The following is a 25,703-nucleotide window of genomic DNA, read 5'->3' on the forward strand; positions in this document are numbered from 1 at the left end:
TTCTAAAACTTCATTCTAACTCTTTTAAACTCTCTAGCAATCTCTAACTCAATCTCTCTACACCCCAGCAATGACTGTAACACTATATTCTGCACTCTTTCCTTGCCTTCTCTATGAACAGTATGCTTTTGTCTGTATAACCTGCAAGAAACAATACTTTTCACTGTATGTTAATACATGTGACAATAATAAATCAAATCAAATTCAAATATATCTTCAGATCCATGGCAACAACCTAATTAAAGTCACAGAGTAACGGAAGGTTTACATGCCAGAATCCCTTGGTATTTGATATTAACCTCTTTTAGCAGCCTTGGATACTCTATCAACCACAACCACATGTTATCATAGAATCCTTGAATGGTTACAGCACACAAAGAGGCCATTCAGTGCTTCTTGTCTGTGCCAGCTCTCTGCAACGACAACTCAGCTACATTCACTTCCCCACCTTTCCTCGCACCTCTCCAATCTTTTTCTTTTCAGTTAACAATCCAATTCCCCCTAGAAAGTCACAATTCAATCAACATCCCCCACACTCTCAGACAGTACATTCCAGATCCTAACCACTCGCTGTGTGAATCTGTCTCCACCATACTCTCAGACAGTGCATTCCAGATCCTAACCACTCACTGTGTGAATCTGTCTCTACCACACTCTCAGACAGTACATTCCAGATCCTAACCACTCGCTGTGTGAATCTGTCTCTACCACACTCTCAGACAGTACATTCCAGATCCTAACCACTCGCTGTGTGAATCTGTCTCCACCATACTCTCAGACAGTGCATTCCAGATCCTAACCACTCACTGTGTGAATCTGTCTCCACCACACTCTCAGACAGTGCATTCTAGATCCTAACCACTTGCTGTGTGAATCTGTCTCCACCACACTCTCAGACAGTACATTCCAGATCCTAACCACTCGCTGTGTGAATCTGTCTCCACCACACTCTCAGACAGTGCATTCCAGATCCTAACCACTCGCTGTGTGAATCTGTCTCCACCACACTCTCAGACAGTGCATTCCAGATCCTAACCACTCGCTGTGTGAATCTGTCATAACATAAGAACATAAGAAATAGGAGCAGGAGTAGGCCATCTAGCCCTTCGAGCCTGCCCCGCCATTCAATAAGATCATGGCTGATCTGTCGTGGCTCAGTTCCACTTACCCGCCCTCTCCCCATAACCCTTAATCCCCTCTCTTATCAAGAACCCATCAACCCATGTCTTAAAAATATTTAGCGAGGCAGCCTCCACCACTTCAACGGGCAGAGAATTCCAGAGATTCGCCACCCTTTGAGTGAAGAAGTTCCTCCTCAACTCTGTTCTAAACCGCCTCCCCTTTATCTTGCTCCACCACACTCTCAGACAGTACATTCCAGATCCTAACCACTCGCTGTGTGAATCTGTCTCCACCACACTCTCACACAGTACATTCCACACCCTAACTACTCGCTGTGTGAATCTGTCTCCACCACACTCTCAGACAGTGCATTCCAGATCCTAACCACTCACTGTGTGAATCTGTCTCCACCACACTCTCAGACAGTGCATTCCACACCCTAACCACTCACTGTGTGAACCTGTCTCCACCAAGATAATGGTTGGAATGAGAGACTTTTCAGGTAATCAAATCTTTACAGGTCCTGAGGAGACTCACATTTCAACCATTATCTTGCAATTGAGTCTGTGTTTATATATGCCGTGTTTGTGAAACCTCACCTGCTAAAGGAGCAGCGCTTTGAAAGCTCGTGATTCCAAATAGATCTGTTGGACTTTAACCCGGCATTGTGAGATTTCTTACTGTGCCCGCCCCAGTCCAACACTGGCATCTCCACGTCAAAGTTAGAACCAAATATAACAACAGAAAATGCTGGAAACACTTAGCACTTCAGGGCATCAGATGTGGAGAAAGAGACAGGATGAATGCTTCAGTGACCTTTTATCAGAAATTTTCATTTGCTGTTTGGTCAGCTCCCTTGCTCTTTCCACAGGTGCTGAATATTTCCAATTTTATTCCAATTTTTTTATGCCTGTTAGATCCAGTTGCCTATCCATATGCGAGACCCAACACAACCTAGTAATTTAAAACCCCAAACTGATCTTTTATACAACCTGATAAAATCCATGGAATGACCATCTGTAATCGCTCAAATTCTCACCACGTTCCACAGACGTTTAAGAAATCACCTTTCTCATAAATTTCATCCAAGGAATCTAATTGGATGACCAAGCCTTCCAATCGGGTGGAAGTCCTTGTGTATGAGTCGCAAAAACCCAGCTTGCAGATGCAGCAGGTGGTCAGGAAGGCGAATGGGATGCTGGCCTTCATCGCGAGGGGGATTGAAAATAAAAGCAGGGAGGTCTTGCTGCAGCTGTATAGGGCATTGGTAAGGCCGCAGCTGGAGTAGTGTGTGCAGTTTTGGGCGCCGTACTTACGCAAGGATATTTTGGCCTTGGAGGGAGTGCAGAGGAGGTTTACTAGGCTGATACGGAGTTGAGGGGGTTGAGCTATGAGGAGAGGCTGAATAAACTAGGCTTGTACTCGTTAGAGTTTAGAAGAATGAGGGGGGATCTCACTGAGACGTATAAGATGATGAATGGGATGGATAGGATAGAGGTGGAGAGACTCTTCCCGCTCAGAAAGGACAGTAGGACTAGGGGGCACAGCCTCAAGATAAAGGGGGGGCGGTTTAGAACGGAGTTGAGGAGGAACTTCTTCACTCAAAGGGTGGTGAATCTCTGGAATTCTCTGCCCGTTGAAGTGGTGGAGGCTGCGTCACTAAATATTTTTAAGACGAGGGTTGATGGGTTTTTGATAAGAGAGGGGATTAAGGGTTATGGGGAGAGGGCGAGAATGTGGAACTGAGCCACGACAGATCAGCCATGATCTTATTGAATGGTGGGGCAGGCTCGAAGGGCTAGATGGCCTCCTCCTGCTCCTATTTCTTATGTTCTTATGACATCCACTTTATCAAATATTTCCTTGGAGGAAAGCCCCGGCTGTATCCGCAGTGGAATTTTATAATTTCTTTTACATTATTAACATGTACCTCCTAATGGCACACTCACAGCTTCTGTCAGTTCCTGTTGTCGAGGGCAAATAAATCCACAGTTAATGCCCACCAACGGTCCATAATTAAACACAATTAACATTTAATTAACATTTTGTTCTCGCCAAATAGAACCTCTTGTCTACAGTGGTTAGCACTGCAGCTTCACAGTGCCAGGGTCCCAGGTTCAATTCTGGCCTTGGGTCACTGTCTGTGTGGAGTTTGCATGTTCTCCCTGTGTCTGCGTGGGTTTCCTCCAGGTGCTATGGTTCCCCAACACAGTCCAAAGACATGCAGCTTAGGAGGATTGGCCAGGCTAAATTGCCCCTTAGTGCCCAAAAATGTGTGTCTTGGGAGATTAACGAGGTTACAGAGATAGGTTCTAACTAAGATGCTCTGTCAGAGTGTCAATGCAGACTCAATGGGTGGAACGATCTCCTTCTGCATTTTAGGGCTTCAATGATTCTCTACATTGTTAGTCCCAACATGAACCACAGTAGCTGGATCCTCCTCGTCCCTCTCAAAATATCCTTTCAAACCAGTTTAGGTCTACCTCACCTCAGCACCAGGCAGGCAATGCCACGTGGGACTCTCAATTCTGCTCACAAATAGCAGATGGAGTTTAATCCAGACAAATGCGAGGTGATGTATTTTGGAGGATCAAATTTCAGTAAGAAATATATTGTACATGGCAGAACCCTTAGGAACATTAACATATAGAGGAATCTGGGTGTGCAGGTCCACAGTTCCCTAAAAGTGGCCACACGGGTGGCCAAAGTGATTAAGAAAGCATATGGCACGCTTACCTTCATCAGCTGGAGCACTGAGTGTAAGAGTTGGAAAATCATGTTGCAGTAGCCTTGGTTGCCCTGCATTTAGAATATTGCTACAGTTCTGGTCAACACACAGGAGGCGGAAGCTTTGGAGAGAGTGCAATGAAGGTTCACCAGGATGTTGCCTGGTCTCCAGGGTGTTCCTGTGCTGTACTGTTCTTTGTTCTTTCTTAAATCTGTAAATCTAATTACTCAATAACCCTATAACTGCTGACATTACAATCCCCTTCTTCCCTCTTTGAATAACTTCCTTCTCCAAGTTTCCATTGTCCATATTCTGGTTGTGTTCATCCTTATTCTCACGGACACTCGTTACCTTAACAGCAAGTACAGTGCAGTTATTGAATAGCATCAATTTCTGCAGATCCTCACTGTCCAAGGTTCCCCTTACGCTGCACACTATTGGTCAAACCAGCCCCGTTCTGAGCCTGTCCCTCTTTACAAGGTGTGGCCTAATTTTACAGGAAAACAATCCAGGACTGCCCCTGTTCTCTTATCTATGAGACATGCTCCGAATTGTACTCCAGTTCAGTGACAGAGCGAGAGAGATTTGAGATGGAGATAACACCCGTGGGTTGTTGAGGATAATCTCAAACTCCCACATCCTGCAGTCCCGATCCAGCCTGCATTGTCATATCTGGATTAGTTCAGATTGTTGCAACCATTTTCTCATTTCCCACATTAAATTGTACTAAGAACTAAAAACGAGAAATAATTTTAAATACTTGTGTGAACAATAACAAGTGGTGGCAAAAAAAAAGCACCTTCTTTTCCCTCTGTACAGAATTCTCACTCTTGCCAAGTTCCTATCTGTTACACTCTGTGAACAATGCACTCTGCTCTGCAATTATTAAATCCCATTCATAACTTTAAAGATCTCTATCAGGACCTGTCATTCCTAACAAATCAGTCCTAACCTGTACAATCCTCTCCTGATGGCGTTTCAGGAAATCATAAAGTGGTGCGTGTGCCACCTGCCAACTGAGGGAGAAATTAGGTGGAAGGTTTGGGATGAGATCTTCTCCAACTTTGCGTTATGTGTTCAAGCTCTTTACTTTCCTTGCAGGGAGATCAAGGACCAATGGGAGGTCCAGGACCCCAAGGACCACCTGGGAGTGTGGTAAGTCCCTCCAGATTCCCTTGTTAAAGTTTGGTCTCCAGCACTCTGAACTTTGCTAATGATCCCTCGCAAAACACAATATTCCACAACTGATTTGGATATCCTGGGTACACCTACACTACCTGGTTACCTGAGCTGTTCATTGGCAGGAATACCGTACAGATTTATTGCCTAATTTACCGATACAGATTCACTGCAGGCATTTCGCTGAGCTGTCAGGAGGATGTAGACATACTTCAGTGTAATTTGGACAGAGTCAGTGGATATATGGATGGCAGGCATAGTGTAATGTGGATTAATGTGAGGTTATCCACTTTGGTAGCAAAAATAGGAAGGCAGATTATTACTTGAATGGGTGTATATTGAGAGAGGTGGATACTCAGCGAGACCTTGGAGTCCTTGTGCATCAGTCGCTGAAAGTAAGCGTGCAGGTACAGCAGGCAGTAAAGAAGGCAAATGGTCTGTTTGCCTTCATAGCGAGAGGATCGGAATATAGGGATCGAGATCAAAAACAAAAGGTGCTGGAAAATCTCAACAGGTCTGACAGCATTTGTGGAGAGAGAATCAAGCCAATGTTTCAAGTCTGGCTGACCCTTCATCAGAGCTGGAATAGGGATGTTTTACTGCAATAGTATAGGGCAGTCGGTGAGGCCACAGCTGGAGTATTGTGTGTAATATTAGTGTCCTTATCTGAGGGAGGATGCAGCAAAGGTTTATCAGTCTGATTCCTGGGGTGGCAGCTCTGTCATATGAGGAGAAACTAAGTCGGTTAGGATTATATTCACTGGAGTTTAGAAGAGTGAGAGGGGATCTCATTGGAACTTAAAAAACTCTAACAGGATTAGAGAAGATAGATTCAGAAAGAATGTTCCCGATGGTGGGGGAATCTAGAACTAGGGGTCACAGTTTGAGGATGAGGGGTAAACCTTTCAGAAGTGAGGTGAGGACAAGTTTCTTCACCCAGAGGGTGGGGAATGTGTGGAAATCACTCCCACAGAAAGTAGTTGATGCCAAAACATTGTCTGATTTCAAAAAGAAATTAGATTTCACTCTTGGGGCTAAAGGGATCAAGGGATATGGGGGGGAGGGGAACCAGGATATGGGGGGGAGGGGAACCAGGATATTGAATTTGATGATCAGCCATGATCAGAATGAATGGTGGAACAGGCTGGAAGGGCTGAATGGCCTCCTCCAATTTCTATGTATATTTCTATTTGTACAGATTCACAGTTGGGTTTAACCCGAATTAATTCAATGCCTTTTCTTCCTGAACTGATTGTTTGCTTGTCTGGTCTAATTGTTTGATCTTTATTTCACAGGGACCTCTGGGAGACTCTGGGATGATGGGAGAACGTGGACCAAGAGGAGTTGATGTAAGTGAATGTTATAAATATTTAGTCTCAAAGCTAAAAGAGACCCGGGGATGAACTTTCCCATTCTGCCCTCCACGGGGATTGTAGTGGGTGAGGGCCAGACCATGGAAAGATCTGTTGGCCTCGGGTGGGATTTTCCGGTTTTGGGGCAAGTGCCCACAGAAAATCCCGCGCTGGGTGTCGAACTTGCTGTTCACTCTGTGAGCCTGCAATTACCAACAACGCTTTGTTTCTCACAGATTAATTAACCAATTGATTTTGAGGATATTGAGAAGCTTTTCCTGACCTTTCCTGCTGGAATCATCAGGCCAGAGATTTTGGAGTTGCTGTACATTTAATATCTGTCCCCTCCCGCAGGGTTTCAGAGGACTTGTCTGAGGAATAGATTTGGATGTGTGCCTATTGTGAAGATAAGCTCAATGTGTCAGTGATAATAATTGACAAGGTGTTCTTATCTCCTCCTGAACAACCTGCCATCGTACCTCTGGCACTGCCCAATGTGCTGGAGATGGATGTGGTACAGGGCTCCCATTGGACAGTTAGAGAGAACCTAAAGCAAAATATCGATATTCCTGGGAAAACATGAAAGAAAGTTCTGGAAATGCTCTGCAGGTGAGACAACTTCAAGGAGGGAGAATCAGAGTGACCATTTCAGCTCACCTTTCATCAAAACTAGGGATAGAAAATGTTTAAGTAACGATAGAAGCAGGAGAAGGAGCAGGAGGGAAGGTTAAATGATGAAGGGGATTATGGGACAAAGCAAAAGGAGATGGTCATGGGATAAGTATAAAACAAAGGAGATGTGAAGGGCAACAGCAGAATCCTGTAAATCAGTGTACATATCAGTGTCTGTGTGTGCATTAAGGTGGACAAGTCCCCAGGGCCGGATGGGATCTATCCCAGGTTACTGTGGGAGGCAAGGGAAGAAATGGCTGGGGCCTTAACAGATATCTTCACATCCTCTTTGACCACAGGAGATGTTCCAGAGGACTGGAGAATAGACAACGTTGTTCCCTTGTTTAAGAAAGGAAGCAGGAATAATCCAGAGAATTATAGGTTAGTGAGCCAGATGTCAGTGGTGGGGAAGCTTTTCGAGAAGATACTGACGGACAGGGTATAAGCACATTTGGAGGAAAGTGGACTAGTTAGTGACAGGCAACATAGTTTTGTATGGGGAAGGTCATGTCTCACCAACTTGATTGAGTTTGTTGAAGAAGTGATAAAGATAATTGATGACGGAAAGGCTATGGATGTAGTTTATATGCACTTTAATTAGGCATTTGAGAAGATCTCACATGGGAGGCTGGTACAGAAACTAACATCACATGGGATTCGGGGTGGACTGGCTAGATAGATATAGAACTGGCTTGACTCACTTGATGAAGGGGCAGAGCTCTGAAAGCTATTGGTGTTTGCTACCAAATAAACCTGTTGGACTTTAACCTGGTGTTGTGAGACTTCTTACTGTGTTTACCCCAGTCCAACACCGGCATCTCCACATCTTGGTTATAAAAAACAGAGATTAGCAGTGGAAAGGTGTTTTTCAGAATGGAAATCTGTAGCTAGGGGTGTTCTGCAGTGATCAGTGCTGGGACCTCTGTTTGTAGTATATATAAATGATCTGGAGAAAAATGTAGGGAGATTGATTAAAAAGTTTATGGATGACACGAAGATTGGTGGAGTTGCTGATAGTGCCAGGGATTGTCAGAGGATACAACAGGATATAGATAGATTGGAGACTTGGACACAGAAATGGCAGATAGAGTTTAATTTGGACAAATGAGAGGTGATCCATTTTGGAGGATGAAATTTTGGTGTGAATTATACTGTAAATGGCAGAACTCAAAGCAACATTAACATAGAGAGATCTGGGCCTGGAGGTCCATAGTTCCCGAAAAGTGGCAACACAGGTGGCCAAGGTGCTTAAGAAGGCATATGGCTTGCTTGCCTTCAACAAAAGTTGGGAAGTCATACTGCAGTTATATAAAACCTTAGTTATGCCACATTTGGAATATTGCATGCAGTTTTGGTCACCACACTACTGGAAGGACATGGAAGCTTAGGAGAGAGTGCAAAGAAGATTCACCAGGATGTTGCCTGGTCTCAAGGGTGTTGGTTATGAGGAGAGGTTGAATAAATTAGGATTGTTTTCACTGGAAAGACAGAGGCAGTTGTCTACCTGGGAAAAAGCCTCTGACTGTCCACACTGTCTATGCCTCCATAGATTTGTAGACCTGAAGGGAGATCTGATAGAGGTCTACAAAATCATGAGAGGCATAAACAGGGTGGATGGTCAGAGGCTTTTTCCCAGGGTTGAAGTGTCAATTACAAGGGGGAGCAGGTTCAAGGTGAGAGGGGGAAAGTTTAAGGGAGATGTGTGGGGGGGGGTTTTCACACAGAGAGGGGTGGGTGCCTGGAACGGGCTGCCAGAGGAGGTGGTGGAAGCAGGCACATTAGCAACATTTAAGAGGCATCTGGATGGGTACGTGAATAAGGAGGGAATAGAGGGATATGGACCGAGTAAGGGCAGAAGATTTTTTTTGGTTTAGTTCAGGCATCATGATTGGCACAGGCTCGGAGGGCCAAAGGGCCTGTTCCTGTGCTGGACTTTGTTCTTTGTTTTTATTATTGCATGTATGAGTGTGAGTGTGTGTGCGTGTATTTACAGATTTATTTTTCATTCACAAGGTGTGGGCATTGCTGGCTGGGCCAGTGTTTGGAACATAAGAACTAGGAGCAGGAGTCGGCCATCTGGCCCCTCAAGCCTGCTCCGCCATTCAATAAGATCATGGCTGATCTTTTCATGGACTCAGCTCCACTTACCCGCCCGCTCACCATAACCCTTAACTCCTTTACTGTCCAAAAATGTATCTATCCTTGCCTTAAAAACATTCAATGAGGGAGCCTCAACTGCTTCACTGGGCAGGGAATTCCACAGATTCACAACCCTTTGTGTGAAGAAGTTCCTCCTCAACTCAGTCCGAAATCTGCTTCCCCTTATTTTGAGGCTATGCCCCCTAGTTCTAGTTTCACCTGCCAATGGAAACAACTTCCCTGCTTCTATCTTATCTATTCCCTTCATAATCTTATATGTTTCTATAAGATCTCCCCTCATTCTCCTGAATTCCAATGAGTATATCCCCAGTCTACTCAGTCTCTCCTCATAAGCCAACCCTCTGAACTCTGGAATCAACCTAGTGAATCTCCTCTGCACCCCCTCCAGTGCCAGTATATCCTTTCTCAAGTAAGGAGACCAAAACTGTCCACAGTACTCCAGGTGTGGCCTCACCAGCACCTTATACAGCTGCAACATAACCTCGCTGTTTTTAAACTCCATCCCTCTAGCAATGAAGGACAAAATTCCATTTGCCTTCTTCATTACCTGCTGCACCTGCAAACCAACTCTTTGAGATTCCTGCACAAGGACACCCAGGTCCCTCTGCACAGCAGAATGCTGCAATTTTTTAATAATTGTCCATTTTGTTGTTATTCCTACAAAAATGGATGACCTCACATTTACCAACATTGTACTCCATCTGCTAGACCCTCACCCACTCACTTAGATTATCTACATCCCTTTGCAGACTTCCAGTGTCCTCTGCACACTTTGCTCTTCCACCCATCTTAGTGTCACGTGCGAATTTTGACACATACACTTGGTCCCCATCTCCAAATCATCTATGTAAATCATAAAGAATTGCAGTCCTAACACTGATCCCTGACACACACCACTAGTCACTGATCGCCAACCACAAAAACACCCAGTTACCCCCACTCTTTGCTTTCTGTTAGTTAACCAATCCTCTATCCATGGTATTACATTACCAGTAACACTGTGCACCTTTACCTTATGTAGCAGTCTTTGATGCGGCACCTTGTCAAATACCTTCTGGAAATCCAGATACACCACATCCACAGGTTCCCCATTGTCCACTGCACATGTAATGTTCTCAAAGAATTCCACCAAATTAGTCAAACACGACCAGCCCTTCATGAACCCATGCTGCATCTTTCCAATGGGACAATTTATATCCAGATATTTTGTTATTTATTCCTTGATGATGGATGATAGTTTGTTGCCCATCTCTGATTGCCCTTGAGTTGACTGTCTTGTCGTGCCAATTCAGAGGGCAGTTAAGAGTCACCCACTTTGCTGTGGCTCTGGGATCACATGTAGGTCAGATCGGGTAAAGATGGCAGATTTCCTTCCCTAAAGGACATTAGTGGTCAGGTAGCTTATTATTGATAAGTTTTCATTCCCAATTTATTTAATTGATTGAAGTTAAAATTCTCAGCTGCCCTGTTGGGATTTTCCTTCAATTCTCTGAATTATTCATCCACACATTACTAGTCTATAAATCTAATCACTATGTGACCATATCCCCGAACTGTTTATTGTCAATTAAATACTTTTTAAGTGTAGTCACTGTTGGAATTTAGAAAATGTAGCAGTCTGGTTAACAGATCAGCCGAACAACAGTGTAGGACTCTCTCAGTAGGAGTGTTGGGAATGACCGCCTGGATTTTAAACTCTCGTCTTTGGAGCAGGACTTGAACTCACGGCCAGCGTGTTCTGTACTGAGCCGTGACTGATAGATGCTCATCACAGATGTTCCCAGGTTGGAACCATTTACACAGCAGACACGAGGACTCGGCCTTGTCACGTTGTCATTGCTGCCGCTTGTCCTCGTGACTCTGACTGGGACTTAAGTAGTTTTCTGTGGAATGCCTGTCTCTCTCCTCCTACGCCTTCCCTTTCTTTTCTGTCCCTGTCCTTTCCTCCTGTTTAACTCCCCCTCTCTCTCTCTCTGTCTTCATCGCTTCCCCTCCCATCATCAATCTTTTCCTCTCACCCCCTCACTTTCTCTTTCCATCGCTGTGATCTCTCCTCCATGAGAGTGGCAGAGAGGAGAATTCACTTCACACATCTCCTCATCCATGGCCTCTTCCTACTCCTCCTCCTTTCTGTCTTCTCTGTCACTTTGTCACATCTTTCTCATGTTCTCCTCCTTCTCTCCCTCTCTCATTCCCTCTCTCACAATACACTCCCCTTCCCTCAAACCATCCTGTTCTCTTTTGTCCTTCCTCTTGTTCTGCTTTCATCCTCACTTCTCTCCTTTGTTTTCTCTTCTTTTCCATCTCTCTTTCTCTCAATCTCTCCCCACTCTCTATCCACTTTTCTTCACCATTCTTCTCTCTCTAACTCTCATCCCATTTAATCTCTTTCCTCCTTTCTCCTTTCTCTCCCTCCCTCCTTCACCCTCTCTTACTTGTTCTCCGTCTCTTCCTTTCTCCCATTCCACCTTTTCTCATTCTCTTCCATTCCTTCTGAGTGAGGCAGCACAGTAGCACAGTGGGTTAGCACTGCTGCCTCACAGCACCAGGGACCCAGGTTCGATTCCCGGCTCGGGTCACTGTCTGTGTGGAGTCTGCACATTCTCCCTGTGTCTGCGTGGGTTTCCTCCTGTTTCCTCCCACAGTCCAAAGATGTGCGGGTTAGGTTGATTGGCCGTGCTAAATTGACCGTAGTGTCAGGAAGATGAGCAGAGTACATACTTTGGGTTACGGGGATAAGGCCTGGGTGGGATTGCAGTCGGTGCAGACTTGATGGGCCGAATGGCCTCCTTCTGCACTGTAGGAATTTTATGATTCTAACTCCCTCTCTCTTTGCTTTCTCTCTCTTCCTTCTCTCCTCCACATTTCTTTATCTCATTCCCCCTTTCTCAACCTCCCTTGCTCTCTTTTCCGCATTCATGCTATCCTCCTTTACCTCTTCCATTCTGCTCAGTTTATTCTCTCTTTCTCACCCATGTGCTATCCCACTCTCTACCTCTCCCATTCTCTTTGCTTCACTAATTCTCCCTCTCACTTTTCTCTCTCCCTACTTCGGAATTCTTTCCCCATCCTTCATTTCTCCAATCTTTATCCACTCGCCTCTTCCTGTGCTCGCTCTCATTTGCTCCCATTAAATATTGCAGGAGGAGACCATTCGGCCCATCAGGCTTGTGTCTGCTCTTTAGAAGTGCTATCCAGTTAGTCTCATTCCCCGTATCCCAGCAAATGTTTTCTGTTTCAAGTATTTACCTATTTCTCCTTTTACAGGTTCCTATTTCAGGCTGTGCATTCGAGTTCATAACTGCTTTCCTTTCAATCTTTCCTTGAATCTCGTTTTCTCTCTCCATCCTGTCTTTAGTGGGATTGAGCCAGGATTGCTGTCCCAGGTTAGGCTCTTATGCTACATGCTTAGTGGAGAATTCCTGAACCAGGGGACAGAGATTCAAGATAAGTGGCAGTAGGTGTAGAGGGGACATGAGGAAGAACATTTTTAACTCAGAAGGTCGTGGGTGTCTGGAATTTGCTGTCTGAGTTGGTGGTGGAGGCAGAGATCCTAAACTCTTTTAAAAAGTACCTGGATCTGCACCCGCAGTGCTATAAGCTACAGGGCTATGGGCTGTGGGCAGGAAGGTGGGATTACAAAGGGCACCTAGCTGTTCTCAGGCTGGCATGGGCAAGATGGGCCAAATGGCCTCCTCCTGTGCTGTAAGCTTTCTATGGTTGTGTGGTTTTGTGGTGAATAAGCTCCACGTAGAAACTGGCACCCCGCCTGAAATAAATGTTGCTACATTTTGCAGCAAGTTAATCCAGGATATTAACCTTTCAGTCTGGTCTGCTCGAGTTCTCAAAGGCTCATTGTCTGCCTTGTGTACACAAGACTCAGTCATTCCCTGGAAAATACTGGGGACTGATACTTGGACAGTTGTAGTGTGGGGGCCGGTTTCTTGCCAGAATACAAGGGTCGCAGTGAGCAGTGAAAGACAGACTCCACTCAGTGCCTGGGATCCTGCTGGATTCGACTGGGGAAACCAGCACAGGAGGTGCAGCAGAGGAGAGTTCCTTGCAGAATCCAGGGATAAATCCCAGAAACCCGGTCCCGATTCACGCAAACTAGTCTGCTGACCTTTACGACGGGCCCGTCCTGTAGAACAAAACCTGTTTGCATTTACGTAGCACCTTTGGTAGTATTCGATAATAGTGAAACGCCTGAGAGGAGAGTTATCGAACAACGTTTGACACCGAGACACGTGGGGATCAGACGTTTCGTCAAGGAGAGCAGCCGTAAAGAGGATGTTAAAAGAGGAAGTATGATGGAGAGGGTTAGGGAGGGAATTCCAGGCCTGGGGCCTCAGGCTGCTGAAGGCACCGCTGCCAATCAGGCAGTGATTCAAAAAAGGGGGTGCACGAGAGGCAGGAATTGATGGAAAACTGAGGTGTCAGAGGGTGATAACACTGGGCCTTCAGGCACCGTCCCTCAGTAACACCAGTGCCAACACAGCAGCAATGGCACAGGTTTAGTTACGGTGGGCACTCGCTGAACGAGAAGACGTTTCCCAAATTAGGCCCAACCCCCCAAAAAAGCTTATTGGCAGAGTGAAGCTGGGAACTCCCAGTGACGAGTTTCTCTTCTGGCCTTCACACTGGGTCCTCAGGCAGTTTCTCATTAACATGGTCTGATTAAAAATCGACCCTGTTCACAGCCGGCCCCACAGTGACACGGGTGAGAAGGTTACCAAAGGGAGATGAAACTTTGGTGTTTTCCAACCTGAATTATGACATTTTAATCGGACACGCATGGAAAACAAGCCAGGGAAGAAAAGGTCCGTTTCCCTCCAGGAATTCCCCCTGTGAATGATGGCAGACACTGAATGTGATCACCCCAATATGAGTGGGTATATTCAAAGAAGTCAGTGTATTTGTTATATTAACTGTGTACATGGAAGTGAAAAGCCCTGCTATATTTGGAAATGATGGTCAGAATTCTCCGACCTCACCCGCGGCTGGGATTCTCCAGTCCCGCGGCTGGGATTCTCCAGTCCCGCGGCTGGGATTCTCCAGTCCCGCGGCTGGGATTCTCCAGTCCCGCGGCTGGGATTCTCCAGTCCCGCGGCTGGGATTCTCCAGTCCCGCGGCTGGGATTCTCCAGTCCCGCGGCTGGGATTCTCCAGTCCCGCGGCAGCGAATGGAGCTTTGGCTGAATGACAGATTCTCCGTTCTGGCTGACAGTGATAGTGGGGCATGCGAGACTGGAGAATTCTGCCCTATATCTCCTCTCATATTTCTGATACTGTCACTGTTGTGATGTTGGAGACACAGCCATCAATTTGTGCACAGCAAGCTCCCACTAACAGCAATAGGATAATCACCTGTTTTTGTGATGTTGACTGAGGGATGAATATTGTGCAGGAGTGCCGGGGGAGATACCCTGCTCTTTAACCAGTGTCACGGGATCTCTTACATTCACCTGAGAGGTCAAACAGGGCCTCGCTTTAATGTCTCCTCTAAAGATAATCACCTCTGACAGTGCGGCACTCCCTCAGCGCTGACCCTCTGACAGTGCGGCACTCCCTCGGCACTGACCCTCTGACAGTGCGGCACTCCCTCGGCACTGACCCTCTGACAGTGCGGCACTCCCTCGGCACTGACCCTCTGACAGTGCGGCACTCCCTCGGCACTGACCCTCTGACAGTGCGGCACTCCCTCGGCACTGACCCTCTGACAGTGCGGCGCTCCCTCAGCACTGACCCTCTGACAGTGCGGCACTCCCTCAGCACTGACCCTCTGACAGTGTGGCGCTCCCTCAGCACTGACCCTCTGACAGTGCGGCACTCCCTCAGCACTGACCCTCTGACAGTGCGGCACTCCCTTAGCACTGACCCTCTGACAGTGCGGCGCTCCCTCAGCACTGACCCTCTGACAGTGCGGCGCTCCCTCAGCGCTGACCCTCTGACAGTGCGGCGCTCCCTCAGCACTGACCCTCTGACAGTGCGGCACTCCCTCAGTACCAGCACTGGGGTGTCAGCCTAGATTGTTGTGCCTATGGACATGAGAAGACTTTGGCTGATAGGATTAAGGAGAATCCTAAGGCGTTCTATAGATATGTTAAGAACAGAAGGTTGGTTAGGGCAAGATTAGGGCCAGTTATAGACAGCAGTGGGAATTTATGTGTGGAACCGGAAGAGATTGGAGAGGCATTGAACCAATATTTCTCTTCGGTGTTCACGCAGGGGGACATAAATGTAGCTGTGGAGAACACTGGGTTACAGGGTTGTAAACTGGACAGTATTGCAGTTGATAAGGGGGATGTGCTAGTTATTCTTGAGGGTTTGAAAATAGATAAGTCCCCTGGGCCGGACAGGATTTACCCTAGGATTCTCTGGGAGGCAAGGGAGGAGATTGCAGAGCCTCTGGCTCTGATCTTCAGGTCGTCGTTGGTCACCGGTATAGTGCCAGAAGATTGGAGGTTAGCGAATGTTGTCCCATTGTTTAAGAAGGGGAACAGAGACTTCCCCGGGAATTATAGACCGGTGAGTCTTACTTCTGTTGTGGGCAAGGTTTTAGAAAAAATTATTAGGGATAGGATTTATAGTTATTTGGGGAGTAATGAATTGATTAGAGATAGTCAGCATGGTTTTGTGAAGGGTAGGTCGTGCCTTACTAACCTTATTGAGTTTTTTGAGAAAGTGACCAAAGAGGTGGATGGGGGTAAGGCAGTTGACGTGGTATATATGGACTTTAGTAAGGCGTTTGATAAGGTTCACCATGGAAGCCTTCTGCAGAAATTGCAGATGTATGGGATTGGGGGTGATTTAGGAAATTGGATTAGGAATTGGCTGGCGGATAGGAGACAGAGGGTGGTGGTTGATGGTAAGTATTCAACATGGAGTTCAGTTACGAGTGGTGTGCCTCAGGGATCTGTTTTGGGGCCACTGCTGTTTGTAATTTTTATTAATGATCTGGATGAGGGTATAGCTGGGTGGATTAGTAAATTTGCTGATGACACCAAAGTCGGAGGTGTGGTAGATTGTGAGGAAGGGTGTCTTAGTCTACAGGGAGACTTGGACAAGTTGCAGAGCTGGGCTGAGAGGTGGAGGATGGAGTTTAATGCGGAAAAGTGTGAGGTAATTCACTTTGGCAGGAATAATGGATGTGTAGAGTATAGGGCTAACGGTAGGACTCTGAATAGTGTGGATGAACAGAGGGATCTAGGTGTATGTGTACATAGATCCCTAAAAGTTGGGAATCAAGTAGATAGGGTTGTTAGGAAGGCATACGGTGTCTTGGCGTTTATTGGTAGGGGGATTGAATTTAGGAGCCGCAGCGTCATGTTGCAACTGTACAAAACTCTAGTGCGTCCGCACTTGGAGTATTGTGTGCAGTTCTGGTCCCCACATTATAGGAAGGATGTAGAGGCTTTGGAGAGGGTGCAGAGGAGGTTTACCAGGATGTTGCCTGGTATGGAGGGGAGGTCCTATGAGGAGAGACTGAGGGATTTGAGGTTGTTTTCGTTAGAAAGAAGGCGGCTATGAGGGGACCTTATTGAAACATATAAGATGATTAGAGGTTTAGATAGGGTGGATAGTGATAGCCTTTTTCCTCGGATGGAGAAAGCTAGCACGAGGGGGCATAGCTTTAAATTAAGGGGTGGTAGTTATAGGAAGGATGTCAGGGGTAGGTTCTTTACCCAGAGGGTGGTGAGGGATTGGAATGCCCTGCCTGCTGCAGTTGTAGATGCGCCTAGTTTGGGGGCGTTTAAGAGATCCGTGGATAGGTTTATGGGTGGAAAGGGTTTGGTTTAGGTTAGGGGGTCATTGTTTTTTAACTGGTTGGCACAACATCATGGGCCGAAGGGCCTGTTCTGCGCTGTAATGTTCTATGTTCTATAGTGTTCTATATCTTAGAATTGACTTGATGCTCCAATCCTGTGTTCTCAGTCAACGGTGTTACAAACTGACAGTTTTTCTGCAATGGAACTGAGTGTTCATGTGCATGTCCTCATGTGTACCTGTGCTTCTACCTGTGTGTATCCCATGGGTGTACCTGCGTGTATTCCTGTGAGTATGCCTGTGCATGTATCTGTGTGTGTACCTGTGCGTACCCGTGTATACATCTGCATCAGCTGCAGTCGGTTTTATGCCTCCTTTTTCTGGATTTGTGCAGGGGGAAATGGGACCAGGCGGTGAACGTGGAATCCGGGGGCGTCGAGGCTTCCAGGTAAGGAGCAGTCTTCTTGCGTTTACACCCCAGACTAACCAATTCACTGGATTGGATTATTTTTGAACTGTCGGTAATTTTACAGAAGAACTGGATATCACACTGCCAGTCCAAATTGCAGAATGGGCAACACCCATTGTGCCTGTGGCAAAACCAGATAAAACAGTCCACGAGGCTATAAATTGACAGTAAACCAGGCAGCAAAGCTGGATAAATACCCAATCCCAAAGACCGAGGATTTATATGCAAGATTGGCTGGAGGACAATAATTAGATATGAGCCATACATATCAACAGTTGGAATTGGTTGATGCTTCCAGAGGCTTTATGGGTGACTATTAACACTCCTAAAGGATTATATCAGTAGATATGCCTACTTTTGGCATCTCATCAGCTTGCTGTGTGTTTCAGAGAACCATGGAGAGTTTATTACACAGCTTGCTGCGTGTTGGTTTGTATTTGGATGACTTATCGATTTCTGATGCAACAGAAGAACACTTGGTGAATTTAGAGGGTGTACTGAGGAGATAGCAGGAGGCGGGGGGGACCTAAAAAGAGGAAAATGCACTTTCCAGGTGGGTGAAACAGTTTACCTCGGCTCCTGTATGGATGCCCAGGGATTGCATCCTGTGGAGGACAAAGTACAGGCATGAAGGAGGCACCGGCTCCTAGAAATGTCTTGGAGCTTCAATCCTTCCGGGTGATGTTTATCATTCCGGACATTTCCTTCCAAACTGATCAACACTCTTGGTTCTTTTACTGGTGTTAATGAAAAAGCACCAGAGATGGTTCTGGAAGGCACCACAGAAAGAAGCATTTAATAAGGTCAAGAAAATATTACACTCATCTTGCCTACTGATACATTTCCATCCAGGATGTTAGTGCTGATGTGTAACGCCTCCCCAAATTGTGTTGGGGCAGTTTTGTCTCACAAGAGACAAAGAGTCTGAAAGGCCAATTGCACCTGTTGCGAACACTCTCAGAAGCTGAGAGAAGTTATTCACAATAGAAAAAGGGTGGTCTTTCATGCGCAGAGTGAGAAAATTCCACCAGTGTATCTACGGAAGACAGTTTACTGTTGTGACTGACCACAAAACACTGCTCCGTCTATTCAGAGAGGTCAAAGCTATTCCACTGACTGCATTGGCCAGGATTACTGGACCAACTGATGGGCAACACGACAGCTCAGGGATTAGCATTGTTTGTGCAGATACAGAGACCCGGGTCGGATCTCTGACTTGGGTCGGTGTCTGTGGGAGTTTGCACATTCTCCCCGTGCTTGCATGGGTTTTCCCCGGGTGCTCCGGTTTCCTCCCACACCCCAAAAACGTGCTTTTAGGCTGATTGGTGTTAACAAATTGTCCCTAAATTAGACCTCCCCAAATCTGGCGTAGAGAAAAGTCATAGGTAGAAGAAGATAGATGAAGCATTCACTGAATGTTAAAATGGCAGCACGGGCTTGTTGGGCCGAAGGGCCTGTTTCCTGTGCTTTGTTGTTCTTTGTTTGTTTGATTCACCAGTGATTCTATTAACTACAAATATACACTTGAACACCGACCAGGGACACAAACATCCAGCACTTCTGCCCTTAGTCGCCTTCTGGAGGGGACACCATCGTACCCCCCACCCCCACCTCCCTTGCCCCACCCTTATGAGTGTTGCTAGAGATTGTGGTGGCAGCAGATTTCCTCGACACTTTGCCAGCATCAGCACAACAAATAAAATTTTGGAGCGTCAAAGACGCGCTATTGTCAAAAATAAGGCACAAAATATTGGCAGGTTGGCAGAATGAAATGATTTCCAAAGACAGGAAATTCACCAAGCAGATGAAGCTCACCACCACCTTCTCCAGGGTTATTAGGGATGGATAATAAATGTCGGACTTTCCAGCAGAGCTCATGTCCTCTGAAAGAATCAATAAAAAAGAACAAGGGGCGCTCTCTCCCTGAAGCTGCATTACCATGTTGTACAGACAGGGGGCGCTCTCCCCTGACGCTGCAAGGCTGTGGTATACAGACAGGGGGCGCTCTCTCCCTGAAGCTGCATTACCATGTTGTACAGACAGGGGGCGCTCTCTCCCTGAAGCTGCATTACCATGTTGTACAGACAGGGGGCGCTCTCTCCCTGAAGCTGCATTACCATGTTGTACAGACAGGGGGCGCTCTCTCCCTGAAGCTGCATTACCATGTTGTACAGACAGGGGGCGCTCTCTCCCTGAAGCTGCATTACCATGTTGTACAGACAGGGGGCGCTCTCTCCCTGAAGCTGCATTACCATGTTGTACTGACAGGGGGCGCTCTCTCCCTGAAGCTGCATTACCATGTTGTACAGACAGGGGGCGCTCTGTCCCTGAAGCTGCATTACCATGTTGTACAGACAGGGGGCGCTCTCTCCCTGAAGCTGCATTACCATGTTGTACAGACAGGGGGCGCTCTCTCCCTGAAGCTGCATTACCATGTTGTACAGACAGGGGGGGGGTGCTCCCCAGAAGGCCTGTTGCCATGGTGATGGTTTCTTTCCCATGAATCCCTCCGATAAACCCAGCCGGCCCAGGGAGATCACTGTTTGACAAGTTGTATGAGTGTTAACAGTGATCACATGGCTGTTATTTAAATATAATTATAACTCTGTTGAGTTAAAGTATTTTTTTCAAACCTTTTGGTGACCATCTTTCTCTGTGCTTTGAAATATTGTCTCACATTCATTCCTTGTTTTCCTGCCATCTCTTCAGCTCCTCTTATTCACCTGGACTCTTTTTCCCATCCTCATTTCCTCTCTCCTATCCCTCTTAATTCCAATTCTCTTCCCTCCATCCTCTTCACTTTCTCTCCCCTTCCCCACATCCACTATCTATCAACTTTTATCTCATCTCCCTCCTTCCATTTCTATCTCTCTTTCTAATCATTTTCTTTCCCAACCTTGCTCTTGTTCCTTCCACTCTCCTCCTCTCACTATTCTTCCTCTCACCTCACTTCTACCTTCTCTATCGTTGGCTGCCTCCTCTGCATCTCCTCCTTCACCCCGCTCACCTTCAAATGTTTCTCTCCTTCTCTTCCTTTCCCCATTCCCATCTTTCTCCCTCCCCCCTCAGGCTCTGCTTTCTACATCTGTTTCCTCCTCCTGTTCTGTTCAGTTCTCCTCCTTTACTTTGGCCTTTTTTCCACCTTCCTCCTCGTCTCCCATCTTCCTTCCTCATCTTTCCATTACCTCTTCTCCTAGTTCCCATTACACTTCCCACTCTGTTCTCCATCTTGCTTTACTTCTCTCCATCTTTCATCTTCTCCATTTCCATCTTCCTTTTCCACCCTGTACTCTCTCACCTTCCTTCTTGCCTTCCCTTTCTCTCCCTCGCTTCCTCTTTCTTCCTCTCCTAAATCTTCTTCCACTTCTCTCTTCCTTCAGCTCTTCTCGCTCTCCTCACCTGCTCTCTCTCTCTCTTCCACCTTTCCTCCTTGCTTTTTCCCCCCACACTCCCCCGTTCCGTCCCTCCTGCCCTTCCGTTTCCACATTAAGATAACTCCACTGTGTGTTTTTTCCTACAGGGTCGGAAAGGCGAGAGTGGTGAGCCTGGTGTCCCGGGACCTACAGGAATCCGTGGGGATTTTGGGGAAAGGGTGAGTGTTGTTTCATTGTTAGTGAAGAAATGAAGTTAGTTATTGAGATGGCTGTTTATTACAAAGCCATCCTGATAGCCATTGGCCCTATCAATGATTGGCTACATTAAGACTATGAGATTTTGTTCATCTTCTGACCAACTACATTGAAGTATCATAGACTCTTACAATGTAAAAGGAGGAATTCGGCCCATCGTGTCTGTGCCAGCTCTTTGAAAGAGCGAATCCATTGGCCTCACTCTGTGGTTCCTTTCACAGAGCCCTGCAATATTTCTCTTTCCAAATATTTATCCAATTCCCTTTTGATAGTTACTATTGATAGTAGTTAGTTAGTCATGATTAGCACTGCTGCCTCACAGTGCCCAGGTTCAATTCCAGCCTTGGGTCACTGTCTGTGTGGAGTCTGCACATTCACCCCGTGTCTGTGTGGGTTCCCTTTGGGTGCTCCGGTTTCCATCCACGCTCCAAAGATGTGCAGGTCAGGTGGATTGGCCATGCTAAGTTGCCTCTTAGTGTCCAGAAATGTTTAGGTTAGAGGGATTAGTGGGGTAAATGTGTGGGGTCACGGGAATAGGGCCTGGGGGCGATGCTGTGTCAAGGAGCCGGTGCAGTCTCAATGGGCTGAGAGGGCTCCTCCTGTATTGTATGATAAAAGGAGCGATCTAATAACTGCTAGCAATAAGGAGGAGCTTTCTTCTCCAGAAATAAATGATTGCGATGCAGGGACAGAGAAATTTCAAAATAAATGAAGAACATAATTATGTTCATTATTGGAATATGACACCATTGACAAGATTGCTATTAATTGCACATCCTCTGCTATCCTGAGGAAATGATGGTGAGACATCATACAGTCTTAGCAACTTAGTAACCACATTGTTAATAATAGCCTTGTGCTGGTCTCTGCTGCGGTGAAACCCAACAGCAGCAATTGTAAATCCCACCATCATTTTAGAACATAAGAAATAGGAGCAGGAGTAGGCCATCTAGCCCTTCGAGCCTGCCCCGCCATTCAATAAGATCATGGCTGATCTGTCGTGGCTCAGTTCCACATTCCCGCCCTCTCCCCATAACCCTTAATCCCCTCTCTTATCAAAAACCCATCAACCCGTGTCTTAAAAATATTTAGCGAGGTAGCCTCCACCACTTCAATGGGCAGAGAATTCCAGAGATTCACCACCCTTTGAGTGAAGAAGTTCTTCCTCAACTCCGTTCTAAACCGCCCCCCCTTTATCTTGAGGCTGTGCCCCCTAGTCCTACTGTCCTTTCTGAGCGGGAAGAGTCTCTCCATCTCTATCCTATCCATCCCATTCATCATCTTATATGTCTCAATGAGATCTCCCCTCATTCTTCTAAACTCTAACGAGTACAAGCCTAGTTTATTCAGCCTCTCCTCATAGCTCAACCCCCTCAACTCCGGCATCAGCCTAGTAAACCTCCTCTGCACTCCCTCCAAGGCCAAAATATCCTTGCGTAAGTACGGTGCCCAAAACTGCACACAGTACTCCAGCTGCGGCCTCACCAATGCCCTATACAGCTGCAGCAAGACCTCCCTACTTTTATATTCAATCCCCCTCGCGATGAAGGCCAGCATCCCATTCACCTTCCTGATCACCTGCTGCAGCTGCAGGCTGGGTTTTTGCGACTCATGCACAAGGACCCCGAGGTCCCTCTGCACCGTCGCCTGCTGCAGTTTTTCACCATGTAAGTAATAATCCTTCCTACCATTATTCCTACCAAAGTGGACCACCTCGCACTTGCCATGCGAAATCTTGCCAACAGATTTTAATCTGTTATGTTCAATTTAACACAGTACCTCAATGAGACCAGAGATTAAAATAAGAATATAAAAACTAGGAGCAGGAGTAGGCCATCTGGCCCCTCAAGCCTGCTCCGCCATTCAATAAGATCGTGGCTGATCTTTTTAGCTCCACTTACCTGCCCGCTCACCATAACCCTTAATTCCTTTACTGCTCAAAAATTTATCTATTTTTGCCTTAAAAACATTCAATGAGGGAGCCGCAACTGCTTCACTGGGCAGGGAATTCCACAGATTCACAACCCTTTGTGTGAAGAAGTTCCTCCTCAGCTCAGTCCAAAATCTGCTTCTCCTTATTTTGAGGCCATGCCCCCTAGTTCTAGTTTCACCCGCCAGTGGAAACAATTTCCCTGCTTCTATCTTATCTATTCCATTCATAATCTTATATGTTTCTATAAGATCTCCCCTCATTCTCCTGAATTCCAATGAGTATAGTCCCAGTCTATTCAGTCTTTCCTCATACGCCAACCCTCTCAACCCCAGAATCAACCCAGTGAATCTCCTCTGCACCCCCTCCAGAGACAGTTTATCCTTTCTCAAGTAAGGAGACCAAAACTGTACACAGTACTCCAGGTGTGGCCTCACCAGCACCTTATACAGCTGCAACATAGCCTCACTGTTTTTAAACTCCATCCCTCCGGCAATGAAGGACAAAATTCCATTTGCTTTCTTAATCACCTGCTGCACCTGCAAACCAACTCCTTGAAATTCCTGCACAAGGACACCCAGGTCCCTCTGCACAGCAGCATGCTGCAATTTTTTACCACTTAGATAATTATCCATTTTGTTGTTATTCCTACCAAAATGGATGACCTCACATTTACCAATATTATACTCCATCTGCCAGACCCTCACCCGCTCACTTAGACTATCTATATCCCTTTGCAGACTTTCAGCATCCTCTGCGTGCTTTACTCTGCCACTCATCCTGTTGTCATCTGTGAACTTTGATGCACTATGCACCTGACACATTGAAGAGAATGATATTTTCAGTTGTACTTGCTAAGCCAACACTGAACTGGCTGTAGTATTTTCCTTTCTTGTAAGTTGAGTTAAACATTTAATTTATTTCTTTTCTTCCTTCCTCAGGGTCCTGTTGGAGCTTCTGGTCCCAAAGGGAATCAGGTAAGAAAATTTCTGCATCCACTCTTTTCAGCTGTTGAACCCCTGGGTCAAGCATCGCTGCCCACTCTGAGTGAGCAGAGTCCTGGTGAACTTCTGACCACCCCATCCCCATACTCACACCATTGGTCCCCAACATGTCCATCCTATTGGTGTCCCGCATACCGAGGACATTTCCGTCAAACTCCAATTTGTAGCTAATAAGCTACAGCGTTGAAAGAAGTATTTTGTTCTATATGTGATTATTCTCCTGGGTTATTCTCAACAGTATCCACTGTTCCTGGAGACTCCAGGACAATCCTGGAGGGTTGGCAACCTCAAAGTTTTTATTTATTTATTAGTCACAAGTAAGGCTTACATTAACACTGCATTGAAGTTACTGTGAAATTCCTCCAGTCGCCACACTCTGTCACCTGTTTGGGTCAATGCACCCTAACCAGCACACCTTCCAGACTGTGGGTGGAAACAGGAGCACCCAGAGGAAACCCATGCAGACACAGGGAGAACATGCAGATTCCACACAGACAGTGACTGGAGGCCGGGAATCGAATCCGGGTCCCTGCCGCTGTTGGGCAGCAGTGCTAACCACACTGTGCCACCCACTGCCACCGTAGGGTTTCAATCTCAGAAGGTTCTCAATGATATTTGGGGTCGCTGTGGGAACACATTCCCTCTGCTTGAAACAAAACATGCAAACCTTCTCAGAGAGAGGCTCGGTGAAATGTATTCATGTTTCTGGAGGTTAAGGTTTTTGTTCACTGTTCTGAGTTCTGTGCATTAATTATTTATAAATTCTAGTAGAGAATGGCACCAAGATGTGATTAAAATGTGATGAAGAGATTTCACAAAAGATGTATTTTGTGGCACTTTGAAGATGAACAGGTGATTTGATTGAAGTTTTCAAGATACTAAAGGGAACTGATAGGCTAGATAGAGAGAAACTATTTCTGCTGACTGGGGATCCATATCTCTGGAGCATTTGAAACAAATATTTCAGGTAACTATCAGCCAGTTAGCTCAACATCTGCCATTAGGAAAATGTTAGAGTTCATGAAAAAGAATGTAATAGTAGAGCATTTAGAAATACGGAATATAATTAACGAGAGTCAGCACAGCTTCATGACAAATCTTCTTCGAGATGGTAATGAGCAGGATAGATAAAGGAGACCCAGTAACTGTAATATACTTGGATTTCCAGAAGGAGTTACTGATAAAAAAGGGTAGTTAATAAGAGCCCATAGTATTGGGGTAATATATTGGCATGGATAGACTGAGATTTGGGATAAAGAGGCATTTTCAGGATGGCAGTGTGTAACTAGTTGAGTGCCACAGTGCTGGGACCACAATTATTTACTATATATTAATGATTTGGACGAGGGAAGTGAATGTACTATTGCCAAGATTGCAGCTGACACAAAAATAGGTGGGAAGGCAAGAGGTGAGGAAGGCAGAATCTACAGAGAGATATAGATTGATTAAGTGAGTGGGCAAAAACTTGGCAGGTGGGATATAATGTAGGAAAATATAAAGTTCTGCACTTTGGTAGGAAGAATAAAGGAGCTGAATATAATTTCCATTAATTATGGAGAAAGGCTGCAGAGAGTCCTTGTGCATAAATCATAAAAAGCTAGCATGCAAGTTCAGTAGGTGATACAGAAAGCAAATAGAATGTTGGCCTTCATTTCAAAGGGAATAGAGTATAAAAATAGGGAAGTCTTGCTA

At 46.0% G+C, this 25,703-nt stretch overlaps 1 protein-coding gene across 1 annotated transcript in view; it reads left to right on the top strand.

The window, feature by feature from the left end:
• Positions 1–25,703, top strand: part of col9a3 (collagen, type IX, alpha 3) — a 131,305-nt gene that overhangs the window by 82,840 nt on the left and 22,762 nt on the right. Inside the window, exons 21-25 of the mRNA XM_080205207.1 lie at positions 4,952–5,005; positions 6,325–6,378; positions 17,374–17,427; positions 20,969–21,040; positions 23,949–23,984. Of these exons, the coding sequence (XP_080061333.1) occupies positions 4,952–5,005; positions 6,325–6,378; positions 17,374–17,427; positions 20,969–21,040; positions 23,949–23,984 (270 nt within the window). The remainder of the gene's footprint in view (positions 1–4,951; positions 5,006–6,324; positions 6,379–17,373; positions 17,428–20,968; positions 21,041–23,948; positions 23,985–25,703) is intronic.

Source organism: Carcharhinus amblyrhynchos, chromosome 16 (genome assembly GCF_965287045.1).
Source record: "Carcharhinus amblyrhynchos chromosome 16, sCarAmb.v2.hapA, whole genome shotgun sequence".
NCBI classification, from domain to species: domain Eukaryota; kingdom Metazoa; phylum Chordata; class Chondrichthyes; order Carcharhiniformes; family Carcharhinidae; genus Carcharhinus; species Carcharhinus amblyrhynchos.